The 25,907-nt window shown below is 38.3% G+C and overlaps 3 protein-coding genes and 1 long non-coding RNA gene across 4 annotated transcripts; 3 read left to right on the top strand and 1 right to left on the bottom strand.

Annotated features, from left to right (window-relative positions):
- Positions 1–3,025: 3,025 nt before the first annotated feature.
- Positions 3,026–4,174, bottom strand: LOC145234708 (uncharacterized). The gene has a single exon (XM_080099433.1). It carries the CDS (start codon positions 4,060–4,062, stop codon positions 3,361–3,363), a length of 702 nt encoding a protein of 233 aa, XP_079955559.1. The 5' UTR covers positions 4,063–4,174; the 3' UTR covers positions 3,026–3,360.
- Positions 4,175–6,563: 2,389 nt separating this feature from the next.
- On the top strand, positions 6,564–10,147 carry LOC145232719 (integrin alpha-4-like). The gene is made up of 9 exons (XM_080097388.1): positions 6,564–6,821; positions 7,239–7,445; positions 7,814–8,117; positions 8,183–8,337; positions 8,653–8,864; positions 9,202–9,343; positions 9,490–9,591; positions 9,886–9,974; positions 10,039–10,147. Exons 1-9 carry the CDS (start codon positions 6,564–6,566, stop codon positions 10,145–10,147), a joined length of 1,578 nt encoding a protein of 525 aa, XP_079953514.1.
- Positions 10,148–11,184: 1,037 nt separating this feature from the next.
- On the top strand, positions 11,185–11,849 carry LOC145234594 (uncharacterized). Its single transcript, XR_013861301.1, has 3 exons — positions 11,185–11,235; positions 11,525–11,638; positions 11,767–11,849. It is a non-coding gene; the product is annotated as an uncharacterized LOC145234594 (long non-coding RNA).
- A 9,472-nt stretch (positions 11,850–21,321) lies between these two features.
- LOC145232718 (integrin alpha-4-like) lies at positions 21,322–25,866 on the top strand. The gene is made up of 11 exons (XM_080097387.1): positions 21,322–21,502; positions 21,566–21,651; positions 22,305–22,550; positions 22,959–23,165; positions 23,525–23,828; positions 23,894–24,048; positions 24,378–24,589; positions 24,927–25,068; positions 25,215–25,316; positions 25,606–25,694; positions 25,758–25,866. Exons 1-11 carry the CDS (start codon positions 21,352–21,354, stop codon positions 25,864–25,866), a joined length of 1,803 nt encoding a protein of 600 aa, XP_079953513.1. The 5' UTR covers positions 21,322–21,351.
- Positions 25,867–25,907: the final 41 nt, after the last annotated feature.

Below are 25,907 nucleotides of genomic sequence, written 5' to 3'. Positions count from 1 at the left end.
TTTTGCAAGTTGTATTTCACTACCAATCGTTTTTATGATTTTAAAACGGCTTTTCGTATACAGTGTGCTGGTAATGCGGGGTACGTAAATAAATGGTGTTCTATGATTAACGTAATCCACTGCAATTTCTAGATATCTTATGCGCAAACTCTAGTCGCTTGAAGGTTGATATCATGTTTGTGGTTGATGAGTCTGGCAGCGTTGGTAAAACCGATTACCAGAAAGCATTGAAGTGGATAAATAGCGTTGCAAAAGGATTCGAGTAAGTTACATTACCAGAATAAAGATTTCTAACTGACACAGGGATCAGTGCAAAAGGTTCTTAATCGGGGTTAAATGTGACATACCTTGGAGTTTATTCAAACTTTGAACAAATGTCGTTGCTTGGTGGATCAAGACTGTAATTGACCTAATGTTCGTAGATTAACATTCACAAAGTACATCAAGTCATTTGTTATTATAACAGAAATATATATAACATTATTATCAGTATCCTTTTGAAAAAGAACCGTTTTGGAGTACAAGAAAGCACAAATTTATATTCTTGTGAGACGAGATGAAAAATGGTTTGCTCGATTCACTGTTTTCACAAACGTGATTCACTCCTTTTTGGTGAAGCTGCGTTGGTGAAGGTTACTGGAAGGCGTTTAAATGGGTAACAGTGTTCTGAGAGCTTTCGAGTGAGAGACAATATTGCGAATGCTAGGCAACATTAAAAACGGCCCATGCTAACTTAAAGGCGTATAAACCTAGCGCTCATGCGGTTTTAATTTTCGTAAATTTTCTAGTTGTTTAAACGGGGTTTACTTATGTAGATCATCAATTGATATTGGCGATGTACGGGTTGGAATGGTTAACTTTGGATCGAGTGCACAACGACCAATAACGTTAGCAAAAAGGAAAGCTGCAACCTTATACGGTAAGTTTTCTTGCTATTGGCGAGTTCACTCGCATTTTACTAAAAAAAACATTGTTTGTTCGAATCCTGTCCGGCGAGCAGTTTTTTATGATTCACAGTGAAAGATCTGGTGTAACCGATATATGTTTTTACACACAAATGCATTAAGATATTCAAGCCCATTTATGTGTGGTCATAACACGTTTAAACTAAGCCGACAAACAGCTTTAATATGCGACAATGTGACCTGAAATCAAAAAACTGGAATGTAAAGAAATGAAATATGCTCACATACCAAATGCGGAATCTGGAGTCTAACATGTCCAAAGCAAAACGCTGACAACAAAACACAATTTGATATTAGTTGAAACAACCAGTAACCTAATTTACTCTGCTAAACGTTTTTGATCATTCCAAACATGAGTGCCTCTTGTGACTTAGAATAAATAACTAAAAATGTTGGATACATGAAAAGGTTCTGCCCGTGCTGTATTTAGACTTTAGGACTAGACTCTAGTCTAGTCTCTAGTCACTAGAGTGTATATATAGCGATTCAACGTCGGAATTTAGCTTCGAAACACGAATTGCAAGTTATTTTGTTTTCGTTTTTTGGTTTCGCTGTAATAAACGACGTTGATACAAAAAACAGTATATATAAAAAGTCGGAACTGAGTAAGCCAGCTCAAATTTTATGTGTTTTTCAAGCATCTTGGGGCCTCGAAGGATTTTACCGATAAGGCCAATTTAATAAACACGCCTATTCCAAAAGGTGTGAGCACACGTGGTATTTGGTAATATGAAATAAAGCAATAAACAACTTGTGCCAATGGCCGATCATTATGATAACTAAAAACATTAACTTTTATTGTTTGCATTTTATTATAGATATGGTTTTGAACAATACGTTTAACGGTGGTGGCACAGCCACCAACTTAGGAATCGACATGGCGGCAGATGAGTTCGCTGCACGAAATATCCACAACGTCCCACAGCTCATGATTGTAATGACGGACGGTGGTTCGAATAATAAACAAGAGACCCGAGAATCTGCAATAAATGCAAGGTGAGACTAGGAAAATTTAGCTGTGAGATATTTGGGTTTCGTGTCGACATAGTTTAAAAAATTTGTTTTCCACCTTTTGAGTGTAGGCAAAACGCGATTTCAAGATTAAAGTAAATTTCTACTACCCAAAACGAATCACAAACATTCATATTGTTTAAAACTGAAAATCGAAAACATATTTAAATACACAAAGAAAACGACCTCGATGTACAATAATATTTTATTGCAATCCAACCTAAATTTAAAAACATAGAGTGCAAACAACCTCGCTGTCCCACTCTATCCTCGTTTCGTTAATAAAAGCGGGTGCGAAAACTCGAGAACAAATTATACGGTAGGTCGACAAGAATTTCTGCAGATGTTTTGGAAAGCAATTTCGTTTCTTAAAAAAAAACATAAAAGACCTTTGTTTTAAAGGGCTACCGACATCACAATCGTATCTGTTGGAATCGGGTCAAACATCGATGATACTGAACTTCTAACAATTGCAGGACTTCAGGAACACGTGTTGAAAGTCAGCAACTTCGACGCCCTGAGTCAAATTCTCAGCAAACTGACAAAAGTTATCAAACAAACCGCTTCATTCCAGCTCGAAGGTAAGGTTACTTTAATGGGGTTCAAACCTGTAACCACCGGTCCAAGCGTCTCAGACAATTTTAACTTCGTCCATTTTTTATGTGAAAAACAGGAAAAGTGCTTGCTGCTAATTGAATCTATTAGCAATTGCGACATCACGTACAAATATACATCTAAAATTATTATACGTCCCCAACAAGATCCAGAATTTATTTCCCATCAGTTACAAACTTTTAAACATTAGGTGTTGCTTATGAACCCGAAGTAGTATTAACAAATTTGTCGTTCAACTGGTGTAATGCTAAACAAAATACTAATTGTTGTTTTTAAGAACTTGTATTTCGCTAACGTTTCGCCCACCAGAACGGTAGGGCTTCATCAGAGCAATGAACGATATAGTGCAAGAACAACAGGCGAAAATGCACAAGCGCAGCGGGATATAACGTAAAGTAATTATAAGAGAACAAAGGCTGATCGTGATGGGTTGAGTGTACTATATAGTGACAGTGCGTAACTAATTTCCGATATTTGAAGAGGAAGCCGGACGCAAAATGTCGCGGAAAACTGGGCTGAGGTTTTTGCCGTCGTTACGGTTTAAAACATTTAAATTAGAATTTATGAGGCAACTTTCAAAGACCAATCTTTTCGACCAATTATGTTCCTGTTTCAAAACTTGGGCATCGTTCCAATTTATGCGGTGATCACATACAAAAACGTGTTCACATAAGGCGGACTTGTTAACATCCATGTTTCTGACTGCCACTTTGTGTTCCTTGAGACGTGAATTTAGATTCCGCTTAGTTTGACCAATATATACCATATCTCAATCACGGCAAGGGACCTGGTAAACAACTCCTGTACGATGTAGTGGTACAGTGGCATCTTTCGGTTTTGGTAGTAATTGCCCAATAGTTTTGAAAGGTTTCATTGCCACTTTTACCCCAGCATCATTCAGGATTCGTTTTAGGCGCTCCGACACACCCTGGACATACGGTAAGCATGTGAATGATTTGAACTGTCTGTTTTGTAAGGTGGTTGTTTTATGGGTCCAGTGGTGTAAGTTATGCGGGAAACCGTTATTCTTTAACACGCGTGCAATATTTTTGCATTCGTGTTTGCGAAGAACCGTATCCTTGATGTGAGTTGTGGCTCTGTTGTAAAGCGTTTTGGCGACTGTAAGTTTTTGGTGCCGTGGATGGTGAGACGTATAGTGTAGGTAGCGGTCAGTGTTCGTGGGCTTCTTGTATATGCCAGTGATGAGCTTTTGATCTGGCTGCCTGGTAACAGACACATCCAAAAACGCAATGGTATCGTGTTTTTCGGTTTCCATGGTGAAAGCTATTGTAGGTGATATGGTGTTCAGGTGTGTGTGAAATGTGTGGACCATGTTTCTGTCGATAATGACGTATGTGTCATCAACGTATCGAAGCCATAGACGTGGTGGTGTGTGGAATGTTGCAAGTGCCTTCTCCTCTATGTGTTCCATAGTGAGATTAGCAACAATTGCTGAAATAGGAGAGCCCATGGGTGTACCAAAGATTTGTTTGTATATTGTGTCTCTGTAAGTAAAAACTGTAGCGTTAAGGCAAATCTGTAAAGCTGTTTGTATGTGAGAAAGATCTAGCCCGGTGCGTTCGTGTAGCAAATCGGTAGGTATGGACGTAAACAAACTGACAACATCAAAAGAAACTTGGCATTCGCTTGGTTTTATATCAAAATTCGAAATAGTGTCTAAAAAGTCCAAAGAGTTTTTAATTGTGTAACCGGAACGACCAACGATAGGCGAGATTATGGCGGCGAGAAACTTTGATAAATTATACGTGGGTGAGTTTACAAAAGAAACAATGGGTCGCAAAGGGATATTGTCCTTATGAATCTTTGGCAAACCGTAAAACTTTGAAAACAGTCCGTCTGTGCTTCTGAGGTGTCGGTATTCTTGGTCGGTTATACAGTTTTCCGTGCGTAGTTTCCAAATGAACTTGTTTAATTCTCTTTCTATGCCCTTGAGTGGATTTTTTGTCAATCGTAGGTATACCGAGCTGTCGTCCAAAAGTGCTTGTGCCTTGTGTTCATATTGCTTCCTATCCATAACCACTGTGCAATTTCCTTTGTCCGCTTTCAAAATTGTCACCGATTCATCCTTTCGCAGATCACTTAGGGCGCGGGTCTCTTCCGGAGACAAATTTGGCTTGGGTGCCGTGGATTTCTTCAAAACCTGCGCAATCCGACTCCTAGCCAAATCCGCGGCAGCTGCGTTGTCGTTAGCGAGTCCTAGTAGACCCGCCTCTGCAGCACCAACCATTTCTAGGACAGGAACCTTCTTGGGTGCAATTGCAAAACCGTGGCCTTTTTCCAAAACACTGTGTTCCGCTTTGGTTAAAATCTTAGCAACCTGGTGGACGAAACGCCTGTTCAGTATTTTCGAAGTAGTATTGTTGCAAAACGGTAATATTGGCACACAGGGCAATGCAAGAAGCATGTGTTGTGTCTAGTTGATTGTTTAGTATATTATTGGCCACCATTCCGTTAAAACGAGGTTCAGTTCGACATAATGTTTTTTTTACACACTGTTTCAGGAACTGTGAGTAACGCAACATCAGAATTAACGAATGGCCAACTGGGATTTTCCATTCATTCCTCTCAAGTAAGTATCAACGCTACAAATTCTGTGTTGCCAAGATGCCAGGTCCAAGTGACCAGATTTTATATTACTGGTTGTGTTTTAAGACCGTGGGTCAAGCCAAGTAACTTACTCCACACAAGGTATTAGTTATGTTAGATATAAATCTCAACTAATTTCATGCTAAAAACAACTAATTTTCTATTGTTGATAACGTCCTATATATTTTTTTACATAAATTGAGACTAATTAATAACGTAATTTTAAATCCATACAGCAAAATTAGGAAGCACACGTTTGTTTTCCCCAATTTATTAGTAAAGGCAATGTAGTTATAGCTTTCTTTTGTATAAATATCAACAATAAACAAATCGCAGCGTCGCCATATATACCGAATCAGCCGGTCAACAAGCATTCATCACCATATGCCACGACGTAGTCTAGAAAATCTAACCTGCGTGGGATTCGAACCCACGACAGGTCTTAAACTAAATTTGATTTTTAACAGAGTGGAGCTGCTATGGTGGGATCAGTCGGCTCTTACGACAGGGCAGGTTCATTTGCTTTGTACCGTTCTTTAAAAGACGCCTTTCCGAAATTCCTTAATCTGACAGGACTAGAAAGCATTATGAATCCAGAAAATATCACTCATCTAAGAGACGCCTATTTAGGTACTGACGTAGTTTCGGTTTTAAAGCTGTAATACTTCGGTTACAGTAGTGAGATGTTTACAGGTTACTCGATCACAAGTGGGCGACTTTTTGGAGGGACAGATGAATATATCATCAGCGGTTCGCCACGATACCGCTCCAAGGGCCAGGTAAAGAAACGAATTATTTCGACATGATTCAAAAATATTTCAAAGCTTGCGCGAAACAAATAGGGTAAACCTGGAGGTACTAGGCCGAATCTTTATGTTGTTTGTAGTATCAGAAAAACGATTCTGGTTTCATCCGATTTAAAAAATTCTACGTAACCAAAACGACCCGCAAACGTTGCACCCTAATTGTTTAATCCGAATAATAGTTTTTTATTTAAATTATTCATAAGTTGGCTTTATTACCTTTAAGTCAGCTAAAACGACATTTATTTATTGTCGAGATCACACATGATTCCAGCGATCAATGACTACACTCACTACTGTACAAAATCTGTTTTGAGTTGATCTAATTTACTGAGAATAATTTAGGTAAAACAGCTATTGAATCACAGGAAAAATAAATTCCTAAGTTACACATAATTTTTAAGACGCATTCTAAAACGGCAAATAGACATTTTGTATAACAAGCAGAATTAAATGTATACCATGGCTGAAAGCAACAAAGTTAAGAAACCAACCGGTAAGGCGTTTAACCCCAAATACTCTTTTCTGCAATTTTCTGCCCTGGGCGTTAGATCCAATTTTCATGCATGTTCAGGTTTTGATCCTCAAGTCTTCTGAGATCGAGCATCCGTCTTCCCACTACTACACTCTGCATCCTCACGGGAAGATGTGGCAACTCGGAGGATACTTCGGACATTCTGTGTTGTGTCTTGACGTCAACGGAGATTCTTATGATGACTTGCTGGTTTCATCTCCTCTTTTCTCCGAACAAGTAGGTTTTGATCAGGGGAGAGTCTTTGTTTACATCAACAACCAAAACAATCCAGGACCCCAACAATGGGTAAGTCGGTATTTTTTATGTGTAAGGGTAGCAACTCCTGTTGTGCTCGTTTGAGTACGCCAAAGGCCACATGCCCCTTTTACAAGTCATATTTTGGTGGAAAAAGACTTAAATATTTTAATTGATATTAATGAACAAAGTAGCTGTGCTCTTATATAAACATCAACACAAACTAGTTCAAAACGGAAACGGAACTTCTACTTACAACTATGAAAATTAGAAAGGTGGCTTTCCTATACAATTCAATCTTAAATAATTGACATTGGTTAGTTCATTATAATTTGGTTACCTCTAAAAGAAGCAACCCCGCTTCTTCTTTTTTTAGCTCCTTTTTCAGGGAAACATAAGTAGTCGAAAAAGAAAATGTTGTCATACTAGTTTAACAATTGCAATCTAACCCAAATATTGTAACATCAGAAATCGCGCGTCAAGCGGTTTACAATTTTGCGCGGAAAGAACAGAGCGCGCCTCGGTATGTCGATGGCTAGTGCAGGAGATGTTGACCGGAACGGATACAATGACGTCATCATCGGTGCTCCTGGAGAGGACATGGCATCATCAAGCAGTGGTTCCGTTTATGTTTTCTATGGATACGCCAGTGGTTTGTCCCACGCCAACAAGCAGGTAAAGTTAAAGCAAATTTCATTTACTCTTCTTTCGTCCATCTTACATCAGGTTTACTTTACAGCAGAGTTGTAAGTCGGACCGGCCTTTCGGGTCGCGTTCGGGCTCAGGTTTTATGAAAAAACGGGTTTGTATTAAAAAAAAGTAGCCAGTTGGTGAACCTGGCCTAATGTCAAAAAAGCCCTTAAACGCCTTGTTAAAAACCAATTGTCTATTGTGTTTGTTGTCTTGGCCTTTCCTGAGGCTTTAATGTATACGCGCCTGTCAATCAAACTTTTCATAAACGACTGGGGTTCGGGCCTGGTTTCGGACTTGTACTTTCGGGTTCAGGTTCTAATTTTAAACCCGTTTACAACTCTGCTTTACAGAGAATCAAAGGGAGCTCAGTAGCGCCATCTCTCGTCAACTTTGGTTATGCCATCGCCAAGGGACCACGTGAAGGAGCTGACGTGGACAACAACCGATACCCGGACGTGGTGGTCGGAGCGCCATCTAGCGATACAGTCGTCATACTTCGCTCGCGTCCGATTATTGACGTCACCGCTGAAGTGATTCTCTCGTCTCCATCTATTGACGTCATTAGGTGCCTTAATGACCTCACATCCGTGTGCGCGACGTTTATGACTTGTGTGCGTGGGAGCGAAAGAAGTGGCGAGGAATATAGTTACCACGGTAAGTATGCTTGGGTTTCTTCAGCTAAACCTATTGGACGTACAACTTTACGATCGTTTTACAAGACTTGGTGACAAGGGTTTCGCTAGACAGTCTTCAAATCGGAACCGAAATCGCGAGAATTACACTGGTGGGCAGAGACGCAACAGATGCAAGTCAGGTTCAGTATCAGAACTTGACATCAACTCGGTCTTGTAGAAGCTACAACGTCACGCTAAATGTAAGCGTTATATAAGACAACCTGAGCTATGTCGATGAAAAACACTGATTAAATCATATCTAAACCGTTCGGCACATGGGGCACTGTTGTAGATACTGACCTTTGGTATTTTAGTCGTGCCAGTTCAAGTTAAAATTCTCGACATATTAAACATCTAGAAATAGGTGTCTTGTTATCGTCGGCATATAATGATAAAAACTGCTGAAAGAGGTAAAAAATTTTTGATCCAGACTTAGATTCGCCGGTTTTTTCCCATGAACGCTTGACTTGGCAATATCGGAACATTGAGTATTTACGTCTTACTTATGTATGTAGGCTGTCGCATTTCAAAACAAAGAAAGCATTAACACTCCCATCCGAATCACCTTCTCCTACGATTTTTCAACGGAACATAAAAACAGACACCTTTCTGCAATTTTTGATCCCACATCATCGAACGAGGCATACGCTGATTGGCTGCTTGATAACGGTTGCTCAGGCAACCAGTCGACATGCGTCAGTGATCTTACACTCGATGTTGTTTACACGTACGAAAATATCCTCTTTCAAGTTTACAGAGCATATCTGGCAATTGTATTTTTATTCAGACGTTTCGACGTACCATGTACAGATCGCATTCATCAGGGTAAATAACACTAAATGCGCGTAGTACAGTGCACGATAAACAAAGGCAAAATAGAATTAAACGCAAGCACGTTACAATGCAACGAAAACACTGCTAGATAACAAATTTATCGGAATAAAAATACAATTGCCAGAAGAGCTCTGTAAACTTGATATTATTCCTGGCAGCAGTAGCTTATAAACATTTCCTCTTTATTGGTTGATTACATATTTTTGTCACCTTGCATACGCTGCATATAGAATTCCCCCAAGTAATGATCCCTACGTCATGCAAAGCGGGGAGGAAGTGCTGACGATCACCGTTACCATTGGCAACCTTGGACCTGACCACGTGTCAACAGCATGGCTCGAAGTTTTATCCCCAGTTGTAGAATTAAGTCGGGTAATTATAATTTTGATCTTGACAAAATGTTGTTCGTTTAAACTTGCAGTTTACATTTTTACATATTTTTACAATTTTTGGCAGTTGCGGTTCAAACAACAGTTTCCACACCTCAATTTTATAATTTGTTCGTGTTTGTTGCTTAGGTCAAATCCACTTGTGCGGACCTATCATCCACTCAAAGTATGAGTGGCAAAGCTGTGTTGGTTTTAAAGTCTGCCGCATCACTTTTATATGGCAGGAAAAAGGTAAAATTTATCAAACGATCACAGTACGCAAGGCTCATTGAAGGCGCCATACCGAATCAGCAATTCTAAATTCAACTCGTGGTGGTCCCGGAAAGACTCCTGTCGTGGGTTTGAATCCCACGGCTACCCTACGCGGTGCTATAGGTGGTGACTGGTGAATGCTTGGTGGCCGGCTGATTCGGTTTGGGGCCTTTAATAAGCCTGGCGTATACTGTAATTTGCATACGATAGTTGCGTGATCGCTGGTCTGTATAGACGCACTCTTAGTTGTTTATGATTTCTCACCGATTTCAGTGCAAAGTGGAACTTATTTATTCTCTTGAACCTCTCTCCCGAAGTGCAAGCATTTCCAACCTGACCATTGGCGGTCAGTTGTTCTCCGCGTAAGTCAGATTAATAATTCACAAAAATGAAACAAAAAATAATTGTTAATTGTTTTCATGGCAGACAAAAGCAGACTTATGATCCGAACCCATCAAACAACGAGTTTCGATACCAGCGGAAGTTAAAGTATGACGTCAACCTTGAAATTACCAGGTATAAACTAAACTCTTGACTGCATTTTGAAAGTATGTATGCGCTGATATAAATTTAAAGTTTGCAAATACAACGGCTCTTTTTGACGAGTAAACAGGACACAAATCTTTTAAACCGTTGTAAGCAGTGATGGGAATCAGCCGGTTTGCACCGGTTCTAAAGAACCGTCTCACGAAATTTTATGCGATTAGCGAACCGGTTCGCGTTACTGCTTACTGTCAATAGACTTTTTGTAACAATTTGAACAGAAAAAATATGAAGTTTGTGATACAACCGACTGACAAAGTTTGAATCCGACAGCTGGTTGCATTTTTTTAAATCGGATAAGACTAGAAACCTTTTATGAAAGTTTGGATTTTATTTCGTAATAAAAAAAATATTCAAACGCTTGTTAAAATTGTTTTTCCCCAGTCGAACATCTCAACAAGTTTTTATCTTCAACCACTCGACGTCTCGTCCCATCATCCATTCCATTCGCGACCCCTTGTTCCAAAACCCTCTCAAACATACCTACACGGTAAAATCTGTTGACAATATGTTACATAGAGAAATTGCAAGTAACTTACCTTTTTTTGGTGTTTTATTTGTTTTTTTTAACTAGATCTACAACACAGGAGCAAACATTCTTTCATCGGCTTTGCTCACATTCAAATGGATGGAACAGACAAAAAATATGTTTCAACTGCTGTACTTGTACGATTTTGTTTGCTCAGTAAGTTGATTGTGTGTTAATTAGCCTTATTTGACTAAGATGTTCCAAATTCGTTTTTAAAAGTCCTATATCTATAGGAACGCCATTGCAACAACTTCGAGTGTCCAAATTAATTTCAAAATAGCGTTTAAGCAACTTGAATAATTTGTAAATAGAAGTACATTAAAACTTGAGAAAAATATTTAAGCTTGCTTAAGAATAACTGAATCTGGCTAACCAATACAATGTCGTATTTATTTTAATTAAGAGTCCATGTTGTTTAGCCTGCCACGAAGTGTGTTTGCAAGTCAGAAGGAATGATCAACAAACTGGGAATCCCCCTAAACAACGACACAAACTTTAAACATTCGCTTACTTTTCCTAAGCCATCGGAAGTTACACTTCCGGCGAAACCAGTACGTTTCCTAACGAATATAGGTTTCCTAACGAAACCAGTAGGTTTCCTGCCTAACTTACTGAAAATCCTAATAACTGTGCTCTTCACGCCATATACCGAAAACAGCAACTTGGCTATTGTTAGTTTTTACGATGGTAGCTCTACCCATGTATAATGACAACAGCGATCGTTGAAACGTCAGCACTTTTTGTATTCTAAATAAACAAGCTCTTTGGCAATGGTTTCCTTTAGTTTGATTAAAAATATAGTTTAAAAACAAACATTATTACTAGTCTTTTTTTAAACAGACATGCGAAGACGTCATTTGCGAGACAATTCGTTGTCACGTGACCAACCTAGATGTGTTTTCGTCTTTGAGCATCGAAGCAAGCTTCGTCGTGTGGATACCCTCTCTAGCAGCTGTAAGTACGCTAAAATACACTTGGCACTCTTGTAGCTTTCACTTGGCACTCGTGAACCAGTTTTATTTTTGAAATTATGTTTGGAAATACAAAGTTGGAGCTTTCACATTTCTTTACCTTTTTTGCAGCCCGATTTCAATAGCGATTTCACGTCCAGCTTGTCAGTTAACACATCGGCATCCCCGGTGACCCCAACTGATGGTTATTACAGCAAGGTGAACAAAAAATACAACTAAAGCGCTACAATTTATCGGTAGCGTTCAATCGTTTGTCTTAACTGTATGAAATGTATTTAAACTTAGTAAAGCAATGTTGGAAATAAACAAAAACGTCTTCAGGTTTCGACATTAGTTCAAGCATACCAACCACCAAAAAAAGTTGATAAAGAAGAGAATGGTTTAAACCTTGGAGTAATTATTGGTGCCACCATAGGAGCACTTGTATTTCTCGCACTTCTGGTCGTCTTGCTATGGAAGGTAAGTTGTTGAGTTGTTGAGTAAAGTTTATTTCGCTTGGTGAAAGAACGCATAGCGACATAAGTGCACTGAAACAGTCACCAAGCCGGAAATAGCTGCGCAACGTTGAAACGTTATAGAGCGCCTAAAAGTGGAGGGCGCAATTGGTGGATGAGAGCCAAACACGCTGCAGCTACACCGTCATTACAAGGCGTCAAGTGTCTGGGGATCAAGAGACGTTTCGAAATCCTTTTTCAATAAGAAAACAACATAGGCCTTCCAATGATATACATCTCATTGAAAGTATAGTAACCTCGGTTAAACCGGATCTTCGCCAACTCCGGACATTTTTTGGTCCAAACGGGACCGGATTAACCGAATATTACCAAACATCCATCCTGGAAGTAACAAACTTTAAAGTTAGAGCAACCCGTGAAGAATATGAAAAATTAGATTTGCTGTCGAAGCGCCAATGCAAAGAAATATACCAAAATACCAATACCTGAAATGAAATCTTCCATTAGGCAACCGCGGCTATGAAGATTTTTTTTGTTTTCAATACATACAAAAGCATATTGATAATCACGCGTTTGAAACCGTGCGAAAAAGTGTCTTCAAGAGAAACACTTTAAGATGGCGACGGGTGGTCCAGCCACATTACACACCAAATGAAACTTGCTTCCTAAAAAAATTGATTAAGAACATGAAAGAATGGCCAATTATTCTTATCTCCATGAAAATTTTACGGCCATTTGTCCATATGTTCGTTTTTGTATGTGTTTTGTATAACATACATAGGTTTTCGGTTTGAAATCTTTTGACACGAGTTTGGTGCAACGTTTTATTTTACACGTGAAAATTTTGTTTAGCTTGGATTCTTCAAAAGTAAATATAAGGAAAGACTCGACAACGCTAAAGATGCATCTGACGACCGACCACGAGTCGAAGAAATTGCTGAAGAATAAAGACAGCCAAAGAAACAAGCCTTAAACCATTTGTGCAACTTGTTCCACAAAATGTTAGCTTAAACAAGTTTAAAAAGGAAACATGTGTTTGAACCTACCTGTTTTTTGTACTTGTTGTTTTATAAAGGACAAAAACCCGGATTTTTACGCATTAAACCACTGCCAGAATCAATGAATGCAAAAAATATTTTTTTCGTATCTTATGTCATTTAAACTGAACGTTTAACAAAAATATCTGCCTTTTGCGCCCAATTCAAATTAATTGTTAACCATGTTTGTTATCACATGACGCCAAAGGGTTTTTAAGAAAGGTCATGTATAATATGTTTCTACGTCTGTAAAATTTCCAGCATTATGGCAATATTTTTGGATTGAAAGCAAAACATGAACGTTTTTTACATTCTTTTTTTTGAGGTATACGCTTGTTATTGTTGCAAGGCATTATATTTTATACCCAGATCATTATTTTGTTAATAAATTTAACCACAAAATCTGCTGGTCAAATATTTCACAAGCGGTAAAGCTGACCAGTTTTAATTCGCTTTTTGCAAACAAAGATAAACTATTGTTAGGGCAACAACTTGTCATTACTTTTACATAACCGTGCAATTACAGTATTTTGCATCACTTTCTAACGATAGGTCAATTTATTAAATAGTTTAAAATTTAAACCCAAATGCATTTCAACCGATCTTCGTGGTTGATTTGATTAGCATTTGGCTGTCAAAATAACAAGGTAAAATTAAAAATGTGAATGGTTTCTTAACCATTTAACGGCTTGTAAAAGTACCAATTTTATTTCTTTAATCAGTAAGAGGGATGTTAACACACATGATGACGACGATGACGTCATTACTCCTGTCCGTGGCGCAAAAAACGCAGAAACCGATACCATTAATCTTCCCGAGTCAGCATGCCTTAGAATTGTCGGCCAAATTTTAGGTTTGCGTCTAATTAATGTCTGTAAAGTTTATGGGCCTTTTGACAAACTAAGGTTTGTTTGTGAAAGCAAGATTAGAAGTTTCCGACAGTGCACACTGTTTCTACCTATATAGTCTCATTAGTGCAGCTGGTTCCGAGAGATAGGCCGTATTGGCTAGTGCAGCCATCGATGTTTGAATGGCTACACTAGTAAATGCGGCCTGTCTTTCGTAATCAGCTGCACTGATGAGACTATATAGCTGTCCAGAGCTTAAATTTATTTTTATTATTATGCATCAAAAGGTTGGGATATATCGCGTAACCAAATATAAACCATGACCAACATAGCAGCTCCAGATCCACAAAGTGTCCTGCACTTTTTTGTGCTCGGAAACGTTGCGCGGCTATTTCAAGTTTGGTAATGGTTCAGTGCAATTATGTCGTTATGTATTCTTGGAAGAAGCCAAACACAGTCAACTTTACAAAGTCAACTCTACATAACATAGTGAACGTTTTCACAAAATACTAGAATTTGCAAGTTCATGTAATGTGAAATCGCTACTTTGTTCTTAAGAACCGGATACGCCAAGCCGCCGGAAATTACAACTGTTGCGACTGGCTATGCCCCAGGGATTTTCCCCAAGCTGTTGTGGGTTGTTTTGGGGTGTTTGACTGTTTTCAAGTTTGCTGTTAGATCATTGTAGTAAAAGAAATAGTTTTCTAATATACAATACTTTTTACTGTTTGCTGTGCTGTAGAGTGTAGATAAAATGAGTTATATATATTCTTAAATACATTCGCTGATTCTGTTTATTTGAAAGGTGTTACTATATGCAGTTACAAAGTTTCACGAAAGTCTGAAGGATTTGCTGAACCTTTAATCTTTCTTCCTTAACCACATTCCTAATCGTGCTTAACTTTGTGAGTGTTTTGACAACAATAGGTTTCCATAAGCAGAGATAACTTGCTAAAGTATTTACTAAACAAAAGAATGAAAACTGATAGTTAAATGACGTGGTTAGGACTAACGCTGTATAGTCAGAAATGATTGTAAAGTGTTTTAATTGAATAATAAAACGTACCTATACGCAGCTGAAGGGGTATGCAATATGCAAAAACAAATTTTGTGAGCATGATGTTTAAATATATTGTATGCAATAATGGAATTGGCTTGGTGACAAAGCATGTTTCACGTGGCCCTAAACGGTTTAGAAATATCGTTTTTGGAAATGAAAATAAAGTTTAACTTTGTTTGGAGTATGATCTTTACTGTACAGGAGCCCAGAAACATGCACAACACAACAACGTTTTATTAGTAGCATTTCTGATTAACAATTTGTTCAACGAAACTATGTGACAGTATGTTTTGAATTACCGACTCTCATTCGCTGGGAATAGAGCAAACGAAGTCAGAACACAAACCACCATTTATTTTAAGATATTTTTGGACGCCTTATTAACAGTTAATACTGTGCTATAGTTTCAGCAGTAGACCAACAAAGTTAAGGACTCACACTACATTACAAGGAAGTTTACGTATTTGATATGTGATTTGATATGTAAAAGCAGTTCTGACAACAGAAAGTAACTGTTAGAATGAAGTTTCTCATAACACATCTGCGTGCATAATGACTTTCCCGTCTTTCCGATCATTTATGTTATGATTTATTATAACAAAACCAGAACAGTATGGTCGCACCATAACTTTAATTCATCTTTCGAAGCTGATATTCCATTGAGTTGTCAAGGACTAAAACGAGGAACAAGGAACTGATACAGGTATACGTCGTGTGCCTATACCATTGTGGTTATTGTTCTCAGCAATTCGGGTATTTTGCTAAAGTAGCTACAACCAACAAAATAGAGTTTGCCAAAAGTTCCTTGTGTTTAAGTTCCTGGTTGCTTCTTATAGGGCAAAACTACAACACAGAATGCAGGCATAGGTTTCTAGAAAGTAGAAGATAAAATGCATAAAATAGAAGAAGACACTGACATTGTTCTTAAAGTGTAAAACATTTGTATGCTTAATTGTATGTAAGCGGTCAGATCTGTGAACATTATAACATAAAAAAATTAAGTTTAAAGAGAACCATGTTGTTTGTTTAGTTGTTTCTAGCCACTAATCTTGCAGATATGCGAGCTATTTGCATTGCTGTACTTTTGGTCGCGTACATAGATTTCGCTTATCAGCAAAATGTCGAAACTAGGTCGGTTGGACTCGTGAAACCTTCTGGGTCCGAAAATCAGTATGGCGTCGGTATTGCCATTACAAACACAAGGTACATGAGCTAATCAAAGCCCTGATCATAATACAACAGTATATGGCTTGTACAACGTAAAAAATCACAGACGTTTCCACGGATGTATTAGAGATTATTAAATTTATTTTTAAAACGTTTGATACGTATGAATTTACTACATGCAAGCTCTCTGCAAGTTTGTTTTAGATTGACTTTCATAAATACAGTGCCAAACGAATAATTCAAATGTGTTAAAGTGTGAAGGGGTAAAAATGTGGTTCTTGGTTCTTGTTTGTGTTATTTGGTGCCTGACTTGCATTCACTTTGAAAGGCATTGGTTAGCACCTACTATGTGCAACATATTGGGGTGAAATGAAATGTATTTAATTATCAAGGAAGAAGTGTGTTGGGAACCACTGCGATATAGGCCTAAATGGCCACTTTTGGCATCGTTTTATTGCATCAACTTTAATCAAAAGCAACTTTGTTTTACCTCAACTATAACTCTATCTTACACGACAGTACGACATCAGTTCTGTTCATCGGCGCACCCAAATACGGCAATTCCTCCAAAGGGGCTTTGTTCCGTTGTGAAATAGATCCCACCAACACGTCAGGAGTGACAACATGCAATGAACGAGTCAAGATTGGTGAGTCACAGGCCGTTCTTTACTAACAGGAAACAGTGTTGGCTTAAACCCGTATTTTTAACGTGTTATTCAGCAGTAACGCTTTTAAACAGCTAGATAATAATCTACAGATACAGGCATCGTTACGATCATTTTAAAACAGTCAGTATTAGATGTTTAATTATTTGTATTGGTATTTGAAGATATACTTACTTTTGGCCACGTAATTTATTCTACTTCTATTTTTTCCCATTTGCTCAGTAATAGTCAACCGCTTTGCTAAAATAAAACATTTCTATAAATATGTGGTGTCTGTGGACAGGGAACGTAGTTCAATTTTGAACACACGGAAGCTTTACTTAGCCCAAACACTTTGGCTGAACTTGTTATTTACTTGCTGTTTCGGTTTCTAACCGACCGTTTTGAAGTATTTCCGCTAAAATCCTTTTTTTCACAAAAGAAAAAAACAACAAAAATGTTATAAACCAAGTACAGATAAGAGGCATTATACTACACAATACGTTGTATGTCTTATTTTATCGAAGGTTCGTTATTTTATCAAAGGAAGTTTGATGATTTATCTTTAATATTTTAAAACGTTACAAAGTATGTTTTGCAGAAGTCATGCAAAAACCAAACATTTATGTACTCTTCTAGCCATGCTATAAATGTCGCAACGGAAATGTCTCTAATCACTGGCATATTAAACACTTTGGACACCAAACGTTTCACAAACACAGAAACATCTTGTATACGTCGCTATTAAAATGGTATTTGTGTCCCGCGACCATCAAAACAACACCGTCACTATTTGAGACAAGAAAGCTACGGTTAATGGTCTGTGTGCTTAACGTTAGCGCATGTGGAGAAGGAACTCATTGTGCTTTCCAATACTTTACCCGAAAATTTATTGATACACATAACAAATTGCAGATAAGGGTGAGTCACTTGGATTTTCCCTGGGCAACACTGCTAACAAGAAACAAGTTATCGTAAGTTTTCATCATTATTTGATTCAACTCAACTTGGGCTATTTACTCAACCACCAAATGTTTGCAGGCCTGCGCACCGAAATACAGTTACCAGTGTCCTCTAATGGGAGCCTGTTTTGCCACTGATTCTACAGCTGTGAAAATGGCAAATCCGTTTCAAGTCGGTAAGATATTACAAAAGCTCATTTTGTTATGACTGAACGATCCCCTTGTTGATAGCCTTTGTACAGTTACCCTATCTTTTGTCAGTTGCATTTGATTGCTAATTGTTTTTGAATTATAAAAAATATATAAAATATAAGTGAGGTGCAAAATGAATGGTGTTCTACAATTAACAACACAACAAATTCAATTTCTAGATCTCTCGTGTGCAAAATCTGTTCGCTTGAAGGTTGATATCATGTTTGTGGTTGATGAGTCTGCCAGCGTTGGTGAAACCAATTACCGGAAAGCGTTGGAGTGGATAAATAGCGTTGCAAAAGGATTCGAGTAAGTTACATTACCAGAATAAAGCTTCCCAACTAACACAGGGATCAGTGCAAAAGGTTCTTAATCGGAGTTGAATGTGGCATACGTTGGGATTTACGTTCAAATTTTACCAAATTACGTTGCTTGGTAGACAGAGACTGTAGTTGACCGAAAGTTCGTAGATTTATATTCATAAAATACATTAGGTAATTTGTTACTGAGACTAAGATATATATAACATCATTGTCATTAAAAAAGAATCCTCACAATCAATATTCTTGTGCACAAAGCACAAATCAATATTCTTGTGAGACGAAATGAAATATTACTTGCTTGATTCGATCTGCAATGTTTTCTTAAACGTAATTCACTGACAAAACATTAACCTATAAGTTTTGTTTGTGAACAATTTTTGTGGGCTTATAAGTCGTGGAGGTTAATTAAATCTTACTGGAGTAAATGATAGAAAAAGTGTTGACAAAATGATGGCCAATGCCAGCTTCATGTCGAAGAAGATCTGATAGATTTCTTTCTATTATAGGTCATCAATCAATGTAGGTGATGTAAGGGTTGGAATGGTCAACTACGGAACCAGAGCACGACTCTCGATTTCGTTGGAAAAGAGAAGCGCTGTTTTGTTGTACGGTCGGTATAATTAAGATACATTTTATGATTTCCTTTGAAATAAGAAACTTAAGATGTTATTTAAGCAAAATAGATATATTTTCAAACAAATCTTTATTGGCTGATCCTGTTTTTTGGAAACGGTTTTGTCAGTTTCTACAGAAATAGTTGGATTTAAAATTCACATGCAAGCAGTTTCTAAGCCTGATATAGATTTTGGGCCGTGACCTTTCTTCTTCAAATAAATGTTTTTTTGTGTAGAATTCCTATCGAAGTTTCCTATATCATGGGTAAAAACCTTACTTTGCTTTCTCTGCTGAGTGAAAATTTTAGCACAACGTCCAAGAACCAAATGATTTTCTTAAATAACCACGTTGTCCCCCAGTTTTAATGTCCCAATGCACCAACTTCACCCTCTAATATGAGTCCCTGCCACATACCGCTTTTATTAACGGTGTAGCTGCAGCGCGTTCGTCATCTGTCCTCAAATTGTGCCCTTACCTTTTCGCGCTTTATAACGTCCCAACGTTGCGCAGCTATTTCCGGCTTGGGGAATATTTTAGCGCAATTGTGCTGCTACGATTTGTATCACCGGCAAAATAAACTCTTAACTCAACTCAACCATCCACAAACGCTTTGATGATCAACAAACTTTTTTTCGTATGTTCATCAAACAATTTGATAAACATGACATATAATGTGATCACAAAAAAGTTTTTCAAGCAATTTATTTTTGACACCGACTTTTTTTTGGACTATTAAACTTGCAGAAGAACATCTTAATAGTACGTCGATTGAATAGAAATATGCTGTTTGGTTTTCATTATGGAAGTAACGATTTGTATATACTGTAAAGGCTAACTTTGCTTATATTTTTCTGTGTGTTGTCGTAGATTTGGTTTTGAACAGTTCATACGCGGAAAGTGGTACTTATACCTACAAGGGAATAGGGGAAGCAGCCAAAGAATTTAAGTCTGTTCAAACTGGCAACAATATTCCACGACTCATGATTGTTATGACAGATGGCCGATCAGCTTACGCAAACCGGGTCGAGTATTCAGCAAAGCAAGCAAGGTCAAACTAAAATCAATCAAGTTGTGCTTCCACAGACTAGGCATAAAATGGTTTTTGCGGTTAAGATATAAATTTATTATTTCTAATTTCTCGTTTTTGCCATGTATTGTTTTTTATGTTACCGTGATAGGTAAGTATCTAAAATGTCTTCGATGTTCAATGAGAGTAAAATATCAATGCCGCCAAACAAGCCTTAACGAGCTACTCTTTACATCGTTATTTTGAGCTGAAAGTCGTTAGCAATTTCCTTTTATAACGCAACCGAAATAGTAGTATGAATAACTTAAACTATTAACCTAATGACACCCTCTTCTGGAAGATAGGGTGTTTGGAAATTTAATTTTACAAATCAATCATTCCAAAACGAGGTTTCTTTTACAGGGACGCCAACATCACAATTGTATCGCTTGGAATTGGGTCAAACATCGATGATACTGAACTTCTAACAATTGCTGGACTTCAGGAACACGTGTTGAAAGTCAGCAACTTCGACGCCCTGAGTCAAATTCTCAGCAAACTGACAAAAGTTATTAAACAAACCGCTTCATTCCAACTCGAAGGTAAGGTTACTTCAATAGGGTTCAAACCAATGACCATCAGTCCAAGCGCCACAGACAATTTGATCAAATCTTTGTCCATTTTTTGTAGGAAACATAGGAAAAGGGCTTGCTCAAAATTAGTCAATTAGCAAATGCGACATCACGAAGAAATATACATCTAAAATCATCGTATGTTCGCAAGAAGATCTTAAATTTATTTCTCATCAGTTACAAACTTTTGAACATTAAGCGTTGCTTATTAAGACGAAGTAGTATTGTTGAAAAACGGTAATATGGGCAACAGCGGGCAATGCAAGAAGTATGTGTTGTATCTACTGTAGTTGATTGTTTAGTATATTATTGGCCACCATTCCGTTAAAACGAGGTTCAGCTCTACACAATGTTTTTTTTACACACTGTTTCAGGAACTGTGAGTAACGCAACATCAGAATTAACAAATGGCCAACTGGGATTTTCTATTCATTCCTCCCAAGTAAGTATCAACGCAAGAAATACCGTGTTGCCAAGATGCCAGGTCGCAGCATATGACAGTTGAGTTTCAAGGCCCGTGTTTCAAGAGTAATGTAATTGATTCCACATGCAGAGTATGAGTTAAGTTAGTTATACTGTTTGAATTATTTTTGCAAATATTGATTTTGTTTTGTTTTTATTTATTTCCACATACAGGCCAATTTGAATTTGCCGAAATTTGAAAATCATATTTAAACAAAAGCAATCGAATCAAGTGCACTACAAGTTAGGTCAGTCATATGTAAACAAAGGCATTTTTTCAGAGCGGTGCTGCTATGGTGGGATCAGTCGGTTCTTATGACAGAGCGGGTTCATTTGCCTTGTACCGTTCTTTAAAAGACGCCTTCCCGAAATTCCTTAATCTGGCAGGACTAGAAAGCATTATGAATCCAGAAAATATCACTCATCTAAGAGACGCCTACTTAGGTACTGCCGTAGTTTCGGTTTTAAAGCTGTAATACTTCGGTTACTGGAGTGAGATATTTTTAGGTTACTCGATTACAAGTGGGCGACTTCTTGGAGGGACAGATGAATATATAATCAGCGGTTCACCACGTTACCGTTCCAAGGGACAGGTAAAGAAACGAATTATTTTGAGATGATTCAAAAATATGTAAAAGCTTGCGCGAAACAAATAAGGTAAACCTGAAGGTAGTAGAGCCGAAATTTTATGTTGTTTGTAGTATCAGAAAAACGATTCTGGTCTCATCCGATTTTAAAATTTCTACGTACCCATAATAGCCCACAAATGTTGCACCTTGTTTTGTCTGTAAAATAGTTTTTAGCAAATTATTATAGTCGACAATACCTACAGGTACACTTTGAGCTAGAACAACATAACTTGTATTTATTGCAGGGATCGTAGTTGATTCCAGTGACAAATGTTTACACTCACTAATGTATAAATCTGGTATGGGTTAATCTAATTTAGAAAAGTTAGGAAAAGCAGCTATTGAATCACAGAAAAATATATTCCCAAGTTACCATATTATTTAAGACGAAATCTAAAAAGACAAAGACACATTTTGTATAACAAGTAGGATTAAATGCATGTCATGACTGGAAGCAAGAAAGTTAAGAAACCAACCGTTCCGCACGTTACGCACGCACGTTTAGGTCGAAAAATGCATTCTGCCTGTCATTGGCCTAATTTTACTGAAATTGTATCCGTGAAATTGGAAGCATTTTTCTGCCCTGGCCGTTTGATCCTATTTTCATGTACGTTCAGGTTTTGATGCTAAAGTCTTCCGAGATTGAGCATCCGTCTTCCCACTACTACACTCTGCATCCTTACGGGAAGATGTGGCAACTTGGCGGATACTTCGGACATTCTGTGTTGTGTCTTGACGTCAACGGAGATTCTTATGATGACTTGCTGGTTTCATCTCCTCTTTTCTCCGAACAAGTCGGTTTTGATCAGGGGAGAGTCTTTGTTTACATCAACAACCAAAGCAACCCAGGACCCCAACAATGGGTAAGTCTGTATTTTTTATGTGTAAGGGTAGCAACTTCTGTTGTGCTCATTTGAGTACGCCAAAAGCCACATGCCCCTTTTACAAGTCATATTTTGGTTGAGAAAGACTTAAATATTTTAAATGATATTAATGAACAAAGTAGCTGTGCTCTTATATAAACAGCAACACGAACTAGTTAAAAACGGAAACGGAACTTCTACTTACAACTATGAAAATTAGAAAGGTGGCTTTCCTATACAATTCAATCTTAAATATTTGGCATTGGTTAGTTCATTATAATTTGGTTACCTATAAAGGAAGCAACCCCGCTTAGCTCCTATTTCAGGGAAACATAACTAGTCGAAATAGAAAATGTAGTCATACTATAGTTAAACAATGGCAATCTAACCCAAATATTGTAACATCAGAAATCGCGCGTCAAGCGGTTCACAATTTTGCGCGGAAAGAACAGAGCGCGCCTCGGTATGTCGATGGCTAGTGCAGGAGATGTTGACCGGAACGGATACAATGACGTCATCATTGGAGCTCCTGGGGAGGACATGACGTCATCAAGCAGTTGTTCCGTTTATGTGTACTACGGATCCGCTAGTGGTTTGTCCCACACCAACAAGCAGGTAAAGTTAAAGCAAATTCTTTGCACTCGCTAATCGTCCATTGTAGGCTTAATGGGACCGGGCTTTCTGGGCGCATTCAGGCTCAGGTTTCTTAAAAAACGGGCTTGATTCAGGCCTGACTTTACACTCTGTCTCAGTATTAAAAAAAAGTATCCAGTTGGTGAACCTGGCCTAATGTCAAAAAGGCCTAAAACGCCTTGTTTTAGACCAATTGTCTGTTGTGTTTGTTGTCTTGGTCTCTCTTGATGCTTTAATGTATACACGCCTGTCAATCAAACTTTCGGGCCAAACGGGCTTCTCAGTAACGACTCGGGGGTTCGGGCTCCAATTTCAGGCCCGTTAACAACTCTGCTTCACAGAGAATCAAAGGAAGCTCAGTGGCGCCATCTCTCGTCAACTTTGGTTATGCCATCGCCAAAGGACCACGTGAAGGAGCTGACGTGGACAACAACCGATACCCGGACGTGGTGGTCGGAGCGCCATCTAGCGATACAGTCGTCATACTTCGCTCGCGTCCGATTATTGACGTCACCGCTGAAGTGATTCTCTCGTCTCCATCTATTGACGTCATTAGGTGCCTTAATGACGTCACATCCGTGTGCGCGACGTTTATGACTTGTGTGCGTGGGAGCGAAAGAAGTGGCGAGGAATATAGTTACCACGGTAAGTATGCTTGAGTTTCTTCAGCCAAACCTATTGGACTTAGAACTGTACGATCGTTTTACAAGACTTGGTGACAAGGGTTTCACTGGACAGTCTTAAAATCGGAACCGAAATCGCGAGAATTACACTGCTGGGCAGAGACACAACAGATGCAAGTCAGGTTCAATATCAGAACTTGACATCAACTCGGTCTTGTAGAAGCTACAACGTCACGCTAAATGTAAGCGTTATATAAGACACCCTGTGCTATGTCGATAAAAAACACTGATTCAATCATACCTAAACAGTTCGGCACATGGGGTACTGTTGTAGATACTGACCTTTGGTATTTTAGTCATGTCTGTTTAAGCTAAAATTATCGACATATTAAACATCTAGAAATAGGTGTCTTGTTAGGGACACCGAAACGTCGGCATATTATAATATTAACCCCATCTGAAAGAGGTAAAATTTTGCTGATACAGACTTAGATTCGCCGGTTTTTGCCCACGAACGCTTGACATGGCAATATCGGAACATTGAGTATTTACACCTTACTTATGTATGTAGGCTGTCGCATTTCAAAACAAAGAAAGCATGAACACTCCCATCCGAATCACCTTCTCCTACGACTTTTCAACGGAACATAAAAACAGACACCTTTCTGCAATTTTTGATCCCACCTCATCGAACGAGGCATACGCTGATTGGCTGCTTGATAACGGTTGCTCAGGCAACCAATCGACATGCGTCAGTGATCTTACCCTCGATGTTGTTTACACGTACGAAAATATCCTCCTTCAAGTTCACAGAGTTTATCTGTCAATTGTATTTTTGTTCAGACGTTTCGACTTACCATGTACAGATCGCCTTCGTCAGGGTAAATAACACAAAATGCGCGTAGTACAGTGCACGATAAACAAAGGCAAAATAGAATTATACGCAAGCACGTTACAATGCAACCAAAACACTGCTAGATAACGAATTTATCGGAATAAAAATACAATTGCCAGAAGAGCTCAGTAAACTTGATATTATTCCTGGTAGCAATAGCTTATAATAATGTCCTCTTTATTGGTTGATTACATATTTTTGTCACCTTGCATACGCTGCATATAGAATTCCCCCAAGTAAGGAACCCTACGTCATGCAAAGCGGGGAGGAAGTGCTGACAATCACCGTTACCATTGGCAACCTTGGACCTGACCACGTGTCAACAGCATGGCTCGAAGTTTTATCCTCAGTTGTAGAATTAAGTCGGGTAATTATAATTTTGATCTTGACAAAATGTTGTTCTTTTAAACTTGCAGTTTCTATTTTTACATAATTTTACAATTTTTGGCATTTGCGGTTCAAACAACAGTTTTCACACCTCAATTTCATAATTTGTTCGTGTTTGTTGCTTAGGTCAAATCCACTTGTGCGGACCTATCATCCACTCAAAGTGTCAGTGGCAAGGCTGTGTTGGTTTTAAAGTCTGCCGCATCACTTTTATATGACAGGAAAAAGGTAAAAATTATCAAACGATCACAGCACGCAAGGCTCATTGAAGGCGCCATACCAAATCGGCAATTCTAAATTCAACTCGTGGTGGTCCCGGAAAGACTCCTGTCGTGGGTTCGAATCCCACGGCTACCCTACGCTGTGCTATAGGTGGTGAATGCTTGGTGGCCGGCGGATTCGGTTTGGCGCCTTTAATAGACCTGGCGTATACTGTAATTTACATATACGATAGTTGCGTGATCGCTGGTCTGCATAGACGCATTCTCAGTTATTTCTGATTTCTCACCGATTTCAGTGCAAAGTGGAACTGATTTATTCTCTTGAACCTCTTTCCCGAAGTGCAAGTATTCCCCAACTGACAATTGGCGGTCAATTGTTCTCCGCGTAAGTCAGATTAATAATTCACAAAAATAAAACAAAAAAATATGTCCATTGTTTTCATGGCAGACAAAACCAGACTTATGATCCCAACCCATCAAACAACGAGTTTCGATACCAGCGGAAGTTAAAGTATGACGTCAATCTTGAAATTACCAGGTATAAACAAAATTCTTGACTGCATTTTGAAAGTATGTATGCGCTGATATAAATTTTAAG

This window comes from Phallusia mammillata, chromosome 6 (assembly GCF_965637545.1).
Source record: "Phallusia mammillata chromosome 6, kaPhaMamm4.hap1.1, whole genome shotgun sequence".
In the NCBI taxonomy this organism is placed as follows: Eukaryota; Metazoa; Chordata; class Ascidiacea; order Phlebobranchia; family Ascidiidae; genus Phallusia; species Phallusia mammillata.
The sequence above is the reverse complement of the archived record's forward strand: the minus strand, read 5'-3'. Positions and strand labels throughout refer to the sequence as shown.